General features: G+C 43.9%; 1 protein-coding gene across 1 annotated transcript; it reads left to right on the top strand.

Annotated features, from left to right (window-relative positions):
- Positions 1-2,575: 2,575 nt before the first annotated feature.
- On the top strand, positions 2,576-2,824 carry PtA15_1A526 (uncharacterized protein; the record flags this gene model as incomplete). Its single annotated transcript, XM_053165563.1, has 1 exon — positions 2,576-2,824. The coding sequence occupies one exon, from the start codon at positions 2,576-2,578 to the stop codon at positions 2,822-2,824; it is 249 nt and encodes an 82-aa protein (XP_053016742.1).
- Between the last annotated feature and the right edge of the window lie 9,958 nt (positions 2,825-12,782).

Genomic DNA, 12,782 nt, shown 5'->3' with positions numbered 1-12,782 from the left:
TTGCTGGTCATCCAACCGGGACCAGAAAAATTTTATGGCACCCCTTCTGATGACCGGTCAATACCAGTCATCACCTGGAATGCATAACTCCATCCAATGGCTGGTCAACACGGGTCATCGGGTTGGGTACACACTCAACTCTTCCCCAACACTGGTGATCGGACACACGCACACACCCCACTCAATGACTAACCTGGTCATCGAGTGGATACACACTCCACTCGATGACCCGGGTTGGTCATCAACTGCACACACTCCACTCGATGACCTAGCCGGTCATCAAGTGGATAACCACATACTCGACTTGATAACCGGACCGGGTCATCAAGTGGGTACACACTTCACTCAATGACCCAATCGGGTCATCCATACCAACTCGATGGCCGGACCAGGTCATTGAGTGGACACATACACTCCACTCAATGGCCGGACCGGGTCATTAAGTGGATAACCACTCCACTCAATGACCAACCCGGTCATTGAGTGGATAACTACTCCACCAATGGCTGAGTTGGTCATTGAGTGGACAACTAATCCACCGATGACCGGGTTGGTCATCAAGTGGGCTCCCTGCTCCACTCGATGAACCAAACGGGAAATTGAGTGGAGTGAATATCCACCTGATGACCGGATTGGCCATCAAGTGGATAACTACTCGACTCAATGTCCTGGTCCGGCCATCAAGTGGAGTGTGCATCCACTTGATAGCTGGACCGGGTCATTGAGTGGAGTAGTTATCCACTCAATGACCGAGCCGGTCATTGAGTGGAGTAGTTATCCACTCAATGACCGAGCCGGTCATTGAGTGGGGTGTGTATCTACTCAATGACCGGACCGGGTCATTGAGCTAGAAACTTACACCAATGATTTTTTTTCAGCTCAAAGACTTTATCTTTAAAGATCTTCTGCCAGTAGTGGTAACAATTGCATGCTTGGACTGAATGCGCAACAAGCATCCATTTTTGAGCCTGATTTCTCTTTTTGACAATTGGTGAGAGAATATTGTTATCCCACCATGATTTAAACTTGGCTTTATTAGGGGGGTTCACGATTGGATTTCACCAGCAACTTTTTATCACCTCACCAGTAGAGATGCGCACGCTGCGCAATTGAATTTTTAGCTGGACACCAGGAGGATTTTATGCCGGCTGAGCAAAGGAAACGTACTGGTGCCCATCACACCATGAACCTGGGTGGGTCAAGACCGGCCATCAATCTCACACACCTCAACCTACATATGAAAGGCCAATCATCAGGTCAACCAGTCAACCAACACCCATACATGCACCCCACTCGATGACCAACCTGGTCATCCGGTGGATACATACTCCATCATTGAGTAGGGTGTGTATCCACTCGATGGCCGGACTGGGTCATTGGTGTGTATCCAGAGCCGGTCATTGGTCATTGAGTGCACACACCCCACTTACTCCACTCAATGACCCGGTCCGGTCATTGAGTGGATGTATCCACTCAATCGGTCATTGAGTGCACACACCCCACTTACTCCACTCGATGACCCGGTCCGGTCATTGAGTGGATGTATCCACTCGATTGGTCATTGAGTGCACACACCCCACTTACTCCACTCAATGACCCGGTCCGGCCATCGAGTGGATACACACCCCACTTGATAGCCGGACCGGGTCATCGAGTGGAGTAGTTATCCACTGAAAGCAAAGATCATCAGCTATTTAAAGCATACAAATTCACTAAACCAAGGACCAGTGGCAATATTGTGCCATTGTTAAATGAAAGAGATGAACTTACCTCAGACAAGGAGGAACAAGCTAACCTTCTTTTTAAAGGGACATCTGAAGTGCCGATAAACTGTGATACAAGCAATATTCTTCTGCCTGATTTTCCCAGTCCTTCTTTTTTTACCACTATTTCTGAATCAGAGATTGACAATATCCTATCTAAACTTTGTTCCAGTGCTTTTCCTTGATGTTAAATCTGCCTATCCATTGGTCATTAGAGTCATTAGAGATCGTCTTATCAACACTCTTATTAAACAGGATGTTCCTTTATATCTGGCAAATATTATCCACTCACTTCTGTCTGACTGAACAACTTCACTTTGCATGGACAATTATCTCTCTCCTTCTTTCGAATTAAAATGTGGTCTTCCCCAGGGATCACCGTTATCTCCTATTCTTTACATCATATATAATTCCAGTTTACTTATCAGTAACCCTCTTAACCTTGATCAAAATAAGATATGTTAGGTTTTATTGATGATGTTACACATTTTGTTGCTGATAAACGTCTTGAGAATGCTGTTTCTATACTTGAACAGGAAGGACAACGATATAGATGGCAAGTGGGTACCCGGTACACGCCGACGGGTACTCATTGCTCTGGCGGGTACCTGCCGCCGCATGTCCGGGTACGGGTACGGGTATCTGAATTTCATGTAATTTTTGTCCGGGTACCCGGGTACCACCAGTGATACCCACCCAGCACACGTACATAAATATGGGACAGGTGTATAATGATATACATCATCCAACCCATCTGACCTCAACACTACCATCTGACCTCGACACTACCATCCCACCTCAACACTACGACTATGCCCCACCCACGCCTTCAAACCAAGAAATCTCGTCGAGAATCATCCCCAAACTCGGTATCTATGCCAAATGCCCCTCGAGCAAGGAGTAGGAGTATCTCGTCCGTATCTGAAGAGCCTGCCACTACCAATCCAATTGATGTGGACAAGGAGCATCCTGATGAACTTCTAACAACTCCGTCTGCCAGTGGAGGGCCTGCCGGAGCTACTACCGATCCGGAGGAGCTTAGTACGTCTGGTCTTGATTGATTGATAGTCGGTCAATTGGTTTTTAATACTTACTTTTTTCTTCCCCAATCTAAAACACTTACTGGCCGAGAACAACAAATCACCAAAACCGCTGCCAGTACCAGTTATGCGTCATACAACACACCTGAGCTGTCCAATCAAATTGATAAGAATGGTAGGAGGATGATAGCTTATCCTTGCAAATCGTAGGTTCATGGTTATCTTTATTATCACTTTTTTGAATTATTTTGCTAATGCTCTTTTGTCCTTTGGATGTGACAAGAAAATCAATCGACCTATGTATGACGCATCCTGCAGTAATCTCCTTAAACATGCTGCAGCCTGTGCCCAGAAGAAGCACACTAATGACCGTACTCGGACCCTTGGATCTCTTGTAGTCACGGGAACTGGCAAAATTGACCCGCGCGAGGTGAGTTCTCATGTTTAGATCATTCATATGTGTATAATGAAGCTGATTAGAAGTTGTGCAACATTTTGTGAGGAAAAGGTGACACAACAATGTGCAATATGGTGTACAGAGGCTGCACAACCTTTCTCTGCGTTGGAAGACGCCAGCTTCCGAGCCTTGTTGCACCCAACTGTCCTCAAGAACTTACCCAATCAACGCGTGGTCTCAAGAGCGATCCATGTCCTGTACACCGCGGTACAGGAATCATTCAAGTTGGAGTTAAAGGTGAGGAGTGTTCAACCCTGTTTCTCTCTCTTTGTGATTGGCCTCATTTATTTAATTGGGAATCTTGTCTGGTCATCAGAACCACAAAGGCGCGATGTATCTTGGGGTGGACGCATGGCAATCCCCCAATGGGTTTGACATTCTTGGTATAGTAATCTACAGGCTTAACAAGCGGGCCGGTGGGAAGTATCAGCTTGAATCTATGCCGCTTGATTTCATCAAGTTAATGCGCAGCCACACCGGTGAATACTTGGCTGAAATAGTGCAGCTGGTTGTTGGAAAATTTGACGTTGCAAGCAAGGTCATTTTTTTTTATCTTATTGGATTGTACATTTCTAATTATCTCTTTTTGATTGGCCATATTCATGGCATTGTGTCAGATAATGCGTCCAATAATGTAGTTATGGTAAATGAGTTGAAAAAGCTGTCGAAGTGGCCCCACTTCAAAGGACAACCTCAATGGATACAGTGCTTCGCCCACATACTCAATCTCATTTCCAAAGCAATCCTGCAACCTTTTGGACCCCAAAAACGAAATCAAGAAGACACCGTAGACAAGGCCAGATTGACTGATGAATCTGATGCGGACTCCAAATCAGATGATTGCGAGGAACAGATTGCATTGTAAGTATTTGACCTTGCCTTGATCAATAATCATTCTCATTATCTGTTTGATTGGATTTCTCTAGGTACACAAAGGCTAGAGAAGATCACTTTGAATCCAATGATGACGATTGCAAAGAGGGGATTCCAATTTTAAAAGGCACCCAAACTGATGATCTGGACATTGATGAAATCAAAGGTCTGAGTGAAGAAGATGAAGAGATGGACCAATACAAATCTTCAAGTTGCCGACAAACTCTTGCAAAGGTGGGCTGAATTGTTTCACTTTTCACGTTACTCTTGGACAATAATACCACTGATGCACGCCTGTAGTTTTGTGCTATTGCCCGTAAGCTCAGAAATTCGCCGAACTCAAAGGCGGTGTTTATCGGCTTCTGCAAAGAAGAGAAGTGTGATAAACCGCATACTATCAAACGAGATGTCTGTACACAATGGAACTCAACTCTAATTCAACTCAATAGCATCATAAGGTGTCACTTGGCAATGTAGGTTCAGTTATGTGGCTTGATTATTCTCCATCAAACTGGCCAAAAACTGATTGCCTCTTTCTTAGTATTGAATGGCAGAAGGATAAAAAATATGGAGTTGCTCGGAAATATCAAATTGACAAGGGCAACATTGAATCAGCTAATGATTTGGCTGCGGTCCTGCAGCCATTGTTTGAAATTACACTCCAGGTTTCAGTTGAAGGATCACCTCGTTTATCGCACGTGGTGGTCTTCATTGATCAAATAACCAAACATCTCTCAACAATCATAGCGAAACAATCTTACCCTCCCATCTTGAGGAACGCATGTTGTGGCGGTTTGAAGATTACTAACAAATACTATACGCTAACCGACTGCTCACCTCTTTACAGAGTGGCTATGAGTAAGTCTCCATTCCATATCTTACTTTTGTTCTCTGTATTGTCTATATAATGTTTCTTTTTTAAAATGACTTGGAACCATCTTGTTGGCCAACCGCAAAGTCCTACACCCCTTGTTCAAGGATGAATATTTCAAGATTGCCGGCTGAGATAAAGATTGGATTAATGACGCAATTTCCCTGGCACGCAAGATGTGGATCAATCACTATAAGCCCAAACCAATACCAACAGCTTCCAAACCTACCGATCCAAAGGCAAAAGTAAGTTTTCTTATTAGTATTTCAAACATTTTTATATATCTAACATAATTTGTTTCCAGCCCGCAACTGGATTCCTTTCTCAACTTGGTGCGGCTTCTGCAGCACGCTCGGGAAACTCATCAATGGACCCACTTGATGTTTGGCTTGCCGGGGTGCTTGTCTTGAATGGATCGGAACCAGTCAACGGCCTTGACTGGTAGCTGCAACAAAAGCGGGGAGGAAACACTTACGGAGGGATTTTGACAATGGCACTGGATGTATTGAGTTGTCCAGGTATGCTATTTAGTTCTAAATGGTATTCGGAATTCTTTCTAATTTACTATTTGATCATTCCTTTAAATTTCCAGCTACGTCGGTTGATGTGGAGCGCGCTTTCAGTTTTGGAAGAGATTATGTCGCACTCAAGAGGCACAGGCTTAGTGCAGTATCTGTAAGCAGGGGAACGGTGGTAGCTTTTTATTTTAAAAATAACAAGATAAAGGATGGGGTTCTAAATAAGTGGAATGAGCGGATCCTAGGCAAGAAGAAAAGAAAGATGAAAGAGAAATAGAGGTGAAAGTATCTATTATAGGGTTGAAGTAGTACATGAAATGAAATGAAATATTGAGCTTGTTTGTTGAAAAAGTACAAAAAAGTACCCGGGTAGCGGCCAAAAAGACCCAGGTACCTGCTGCCGCGTGTCCGGGTCCGGATACGGGTATCAAAAATTTGCTGAAAAAGAGGCGGGTACCCATACCCGTTGCGGGTACCTGGGTCCAGATGGCCATCTATATAAGGTGAGCAACCAGTTGATCTTTTGGTGGAAATTCTGTCTGCAAATAAAACCAAAGGTAAATAATTCCTCCACTTCTTGCCTTCTTTTCCACAGAGTTTGACCAAGGTATCCTTAATTGACTGATGTCCTCTTTCTACCATTCCACTTGCTTCAGGATAATAAGGAGTGGTGACCTTGACTTTGATTCCAGATTCCAGAAGGGATTGTTGAAACTGTTGTCCAAATTCAGAGCCTCCATCCATTGTGACTGACCAAGGAGCTCCATATCTGTAGATCCAATTGTCCAAGAACCACTGAGAAATTTTCTTTGCCTGAATCTTTTCTAGTCCAACTGCCTTTACCCATCCAGAAAGGTCATCTCTTGCAATTACCAGGTATTTCCATTTGCCAGCTTTGATGTGAACTGTATCCAAACTGACTCTTCCAAATATGGGTTGCTGCTCCTGTAGGTTTCTTGGGTTCCATTGGCAATTTTGAGCTCCTTTTCTGGCAAGCATCACAAGACTGGACCCACTTGGTAACACCTCTCTTGAGACCTTGCCACCAAAATCTGAGTTTAATTCTTCTGTAAGTTTCAGCAATACCTCTGTGGCCCAAGGATTCATGAAGGGAATTAAGTATGGAATTTTGAGCTGAAAGTGAGGTGACCACTATTTGGGAAAATGGTTTGTTGATCCTGTGCAAGACTCCATTGGAAAGGAAAAATTTGGCTGATTTGTGTAAAATTTGCTTGAATTCCAGGCTGCTGCATCCTGGAGGTTTGTTCATGGTTGAAAGGTATTCCTGGAGGTGCTTCCAAATTCCTTGCTGCAAGTTACTTACCCCCTCCCCCAACTGAGCTGATTTCCCCAGAAGCAGGCCAAAAGAAGAGTGTTTAGTTCCAAATCCAGGGTGAGGTTTGATCCAGGTTTCATCTTCATCAAAGCTAGGGCAATCATCTTCATCAGAATCAGGAGGCCTTCTTGACAGTCCATCAGGTAAGGTGAAAGTTTTTCCAGGAGTTTGAACCAGATCATAGGAGAATAACTGAATAAATCCAATCCATCTGTTCATAGGGGCATTGGGGAGTGAAGGGTTGTTGATCATTCCAATAAGGCACTGGGCATCCACTCTGAGTTGAAAATGTTGGCCCCAAAGTTTGGTTTGAAGTTTCTTGAGGATCTTGGCAACACCACAAAGCTCTAATTTGGATTGTGAGTACTTTGATTCCCTGGGCGAAAAGACTACTGACTCATATAACACAGGCCTATCCAGTCCATCAGAATCCTGTTGGGTAAGTACAGCACCTGCAGCAATAACACTGGAATCCACTGAGAGTTTTATTAAGCCAGCATCAGGTCCATAGTCCAATTTCTTCAAGGTGATATCAGTTCCAACAATCCTCTTGAGGTCCTCAAAGGCATCCTGGCAGTCTTCAGTCCAATCCCAAGAGGAGTCCTTCCTGGTGAGCTTTCTGAGAGGAGCAGTGATGGTTGAGTAATTTTTAATAAACATTCTGACATATACACAGATACCTAGGAATCCTCTGACATCTGAAGGAGTGGTGGGAGTTGGCCAGGTTTCAATTTTGTTGAGCTTCTTGGTGGATATTCTTCTTCCTTCTTTACAAACCACATGGCCAACCAGATCCAAAGCAGGTACACAGCAAGCAAATTTCTTTCCAGAGATGGTGAGTCCAGCTTCTTCAATCCTGAACAGAATCCTCTCCAGAGTAATTGCATATTCATAAATAAATCTTCTGATCTGGGGGTTGTCCTTTAGAGTTTCTTCATTGTAGTCAGAAGTTGGGCCTTTGATACCTCCATCATCCACAAAGATTCCCATGTGATGAGGTAATTCATCCTGGAGGATCCACATCATTTGGGCCTGGTAAACTGCAACTGAATTGGTGGCGCCCTGGGGTAATCTGGTGAGTTGAAATCTTCCAAGAGGTGTTTCAAAGGTGGTCAATGGTCTGGATTCTGAAGATAATTCTCTTTCATCATATCCTCCCATAATATCACCCAGTCCATAGCAAGCCCTTCCAGTAAATGATTCAATGAGTTCCTCTGTCTTTGGTGGTAGTCCAGCGTCCTTAATGGTGACTTTGTTGAGTTTCTGAAGGTCATGTACAATTCTGAGATTACCATCCTGCTTCTTTACACAAAATATAGGGCTGGAATAACTGGAAAAGGATTGTTCATAGAGGCCAGTGCTGAGTCTTTCCCTTACCAATTCTATAATCTGGTCTTTGATGGGTGCAGGAATTGGGATTGGTTTCTGTTGCCAGGGTTCATGGGGAATGACTGGAATGATATAAGGTTGTCCATAGGTGTGTTTAAGAAGGCCTCTTTCTGTTTCTACAAAAGCCAAAGCACCTTGTCTAATCACAATTACCCATACCAGCAGGAGATATTCTTGAGGAGAGAGCCATCCAGGAGGTCCAAAGTTGATAAGGTCCAGCCTTTCTTGGGTAATCTTGGAGGTAGGAATGAATGGTGGAGGAAAAGGTTTTAAAGGAGTGAGGTAAGGATCCCTGGAGAGTGGTGGCCTTGATAATGGAGGGTTGAGGGCTAGTGGCATTGGTTGGTTTACTGGTTTTATCTTTTTTAGAGTTGATTTATATTTTGCTGAATGAGTGACTACAGCTTTTTGCTTTTGGTTATTTTCCAGGGTTGCAGTTTTAAGAGAGGGAAACTGAAAACCTAGTCTCAATCTAAAAAATTTACCAGACCAGAATTGGAAGGTATGCTAGTTTCCCACTTCTGATTACTAGGAAGAATGATTGGAACCAAGAAAGTTTGACCAGCTGAATCCATGATTGAAATTGCTTCTCCTCTGGCTCCATTGTAGTTGATGTTGGCTGATACATCCGTCAAGAAAGGCTTTCCAATAATCATCTGAACTGGTTCTTCGCCTACCCAGAAATGAACAGTCCTGAATACCTTCCCAATGGTTACTTCAACATCTTCAGCAATCCCAGGAATATCAGTAAGATGGCCTCCAATCCCCTTGAGCTTCATAGATTTAGCAGTGAGTACCAGTCCAAGTTTATGGGCAAGAACTTCAGGAATAATGTTGACCATGGATCCAGTATCCAAGAGTGCTTGATGTTTCTCTCCTCCAATAGTGATGGTGATGTATCCAAGGGGGCAGGAATAGTGAGTAGTAGGTGGCTCCTGTGCTGTTTCTTCTTCATTCTCCATGTCTGTAAAGCTTACTGATTTACCACCATCCAATGGGACTCTTCTGTTTGTGATTTTCTTCCTGATACAGTCAGTAACTCCTGGTGATATAGCAAAGATTTCCCCAAAGGCCAACTCCATTTTTCCTGCAGTCAACATCCTGATAGCCACTTCCTCTTCAATTCCTGGGTATTCCTTGGCCAAAGTCTTCTCCAAATAGGTTTTCTTAACTGGTTTATTCTTAGGTGCAGTGGTTGAATCCTTCTTGTCCTTATCCTGGAATCTGACTTGAGGGGAGCCTTTAGAAGTAGGAGTTTTAGAAGTACTGGGAGTAGGGGGCTGGGCCATTTGGAGTAAGTCTTCTGTATCCATGTCCATGAGGTCCTGTTTTTCCTTTCTGATCCTTTTGTCTGACTGGGCTGGTTCCTCTTCACCCTGGTCCTTATAGTTGCTTCTGGTCCTCTTTCCAAGGTTTGCCTCATAGCTGTGGGATTGATAATATGTTGGGTCCTCCTCTAGTTGGCCAAAAGAAGATGTGAGCTTAGTGAAAGTCTTAGAGTACTCCTCCACTGGGGTTCTGATTGGTCTGCTTGGAATCCATGGAATAACTGATTTGTCTGGAAGTTTGTAGTCCTTTACATCCCTGGTAACAGCACCACTAGAAATATCCTGGGCCAGTTGAGAGCAGCTGTTGGTTCCATGGGTATCCTGGTGACAGTAATAACATTTTAAAGGCCAATTCCTAGTAGCAGGTTTGTCCATGTGGGGAGGTAGTCCTTTTCCAGCAGTGAGGGATGCAAACTGTTTGGTAAGGAGTTCCACTTGTTTGTCCAAAGAAGTAGAAGCAGTAGGAGCAGTTCCCTGAGTAGCAGGTGTTGGCTTGGAGGTCCTGGGTGAGTTGTCCAAGGTGAATTTCTCTTCTGCCCTCCATTCAGTCCTTCTGTTGACCACTGATCTTGAGTAAACCTCCTGGTGAATGTAGGTAAGCAGGGTTTCAGTATCTGGCAAGATATCACCTCCATCCTTTGAGGCTAGCATTTGGTTGTCCTTCATCAGGCTCCTGGTAGCACGTTGGTCCAAATCCTTGTGGAGAGTTTCCAAGAGAAGATGTCTGAATTCCTCCAAGCTGGTACTATACCCAATTCTTACCAAATGGTGAGTGATGGTTTCAAACTTGTTCCTGAAGGTGTTGAAGGTTTCCAAGGTGCTGATTCCTCCATCCTGAGCAGATTTGTAGACTAGTTTCCTGAGGTCCTCCCTGGTGTATCTGACCAATGGCTGAGAAGTTCCAAACCTGGTGAGTAGCTGTTTCTTCAAGGTTTCCCAATCCAAGTTTTCATGGCCTGACATTTCTTCCACTTCATCCTTGAGGTCCAATCCTTTGATGAAAGCAATGATTTGTCCAGCCAGTTCCCTAGAGTTAGCACCATCATCCCTTCCAGCACTTTCATACCTTCTAATGAATTTTTCCACTGGCATGTTGGTTCCATCAAAGAAGAGCTCCTTATCCATGGGTTTAATCTTGACTCCTCTGCTGACAGGATCCTGGTACCTTGGCATGGCTGGTTCTCTGTTTAAGAAGTGAGTGTTGGACCTGTTGGAGTGTGTTGAATGGTCCCTCTGATGCTGAAATCTGGGAAAGCGGGGTGGTGCACCTAGATCTTCTGAATCATCTGATGGCTGATTTTTGTCCCTGTATCCAGTAAATCTAGGAGCACTGAAAGAAGCCTGAGGTCTTGGATGAGCAGTAGAAGAAGCCTGGGGCCTGAAAGAAGTGGAGGTGGCCTGAGGACCTGGAACAGAAGAAGAAACCTGGGGTCCTGGAGCAGTGGAAGTAACCTGAGGTCCTGAGGCAGTGGAAGTAACCTGAGGTCCTGGAGCAGTGAAAGAATCTTGGGTCTGGCCAACATTGGAAGGTAAGGGGTCCTGGTTTGCAGCATTACTGGAAGGATCCACTGGTTGAAGACTGGGGGCAGCATTGGTGCTGGGGCTTCCTTGGGCAGACATAGTTGAAATAGGTGTGTTGAATTTAAAGATGAATGTGTTGAAAGGTGATAATGATTGTGCTGATAGTTTTTAATGGTGGCTGTAATGAATTCTAAGAGCAGGAAGTTGGTTTATAAGGAAGAAGTAGGAGGAGTGTAGGTAGAGTAGTTTGTGAAGCTGATGGTATAGTTGTTACTAGGAGTGAAGATATCTGAGGTATAGGAAGGCCACTGTTGGGACACCACTTGTGGAACTACTCAAAGGGGAGAATAGAGCTTGGAAGGGAAATGGATAGCAACACTAGTACTAATGTAAGCTATGCAAGGGTGCTGATGAGGCTGCCTTCCTGACTAATGCTGAGGGGATGAGAGTAACACTAAGAAAAAGAAAGAAAAGGTGTGGCTGATTTCTACTTGATCTTAGGAGCTAGTACTATGAGCTTTAACTACTGCTTGGCTACTGAGGATGAGAGGGTTGAGGCAATGGTTGAAAGGGGGAAAGCAATGGCAATGATTCAATAGCAATGGGTTGATGAGAATGGGCACTATAATTTCTGTATCTAAAATTCTGCATGAGGTACAAGTGAGGGGGGGGAGGACAGTTCTTATATGAAGGAAGGATGAGCACAGACAATGAGGAGTTCTGGCTATGGGAATGAAGGTTGTACAAATGGGGAAGAGTAATGTGAACAAAGTAACAGCTTGTGATGATGAGCACTACTGAAAGGGGTAAGCACAGATCCAATGATGTAATGTGTACAATAGGCATAGTACATAATGAGTTATGTATGTAAAGGGTTTAGTATGTGAGAATATATCTGTAAAAAGAATTTAATGTCATGATTCAAGTAAGCTACTAATGAAATGAGTATTGTAACTAATGAAGACTGTAGGTTTTCTGTAAGTCTTATATCCTCTATAACTATTGAACCATTAAGGATAGGGGTGTACTATTTATGAGTGACTATAGGTGAAATGAGGCGTAGAATCTGAATATGCAATAATAATGAGGTATTTGTGAAGGATTGTAAGGTAATAGGCAGTGTAATGATGAATATATGTAAAAAAGAAGACAGTAAAATACTACTTATGGTTTGGAATGGAGCACTACACCGGTCATTGAGGGGAATCACACCTCTCAATGACCGGTCTGTGCCAGTCATTGAGGGGAGTAACATCTCCTCTCAATGACCGGTCTGTGCCAGTCATCAAGGGGAGTAACATCTCCTCTTGATGACTGGTCTGTGGCATGTGCCAGTCACTGATGTAAGACTCAAAAGTGGTTGTGAAACCCTTTTGCTGAATGGAGAAGGGGATGATGGAGGTGCAAAACTCTGCCCTTCTATACTATCAGATAACAAGACCCACCAAGCTAAGCTTGGCAAGTTTTAATCAAGTGATAGGTCTGGTCTAGTTCCAGATGAAGTTGTTCGATGACAGGTATGTGAGAGTTGAGAGGATTTATGATGATGGAAAGGGTGAAAGTTGACTTGATGATTCCGGTGGGGTTTGAACACAGGTCCTCGAGCAGGTGATATAAAAAGTTGAGAAGAGTGTCTAGACTGAGAAGGGTATATGTCTCAGTCAGGAGTTGAACCAGGAACCAGGT

Source organism: Puccinia triticina, chromosome 1A (assembly GCF_026914185.1).
Source record: "Puccinia triticina chromosome 1A, complete sequence".
In the NCBI taxonomy this organism is placed as follows: Eukaryota; Fungi; Basidiomycota; class Pucciniomycetes; order Pucciniales; family Pucciniaceae; genus Puccinia; species Puccinia triticina.
The sequence above is the reverse complement of the archived record's forward strand: the minus strand, read 5'-3'. Positions and strand labels throughout refer to the sequence as shown.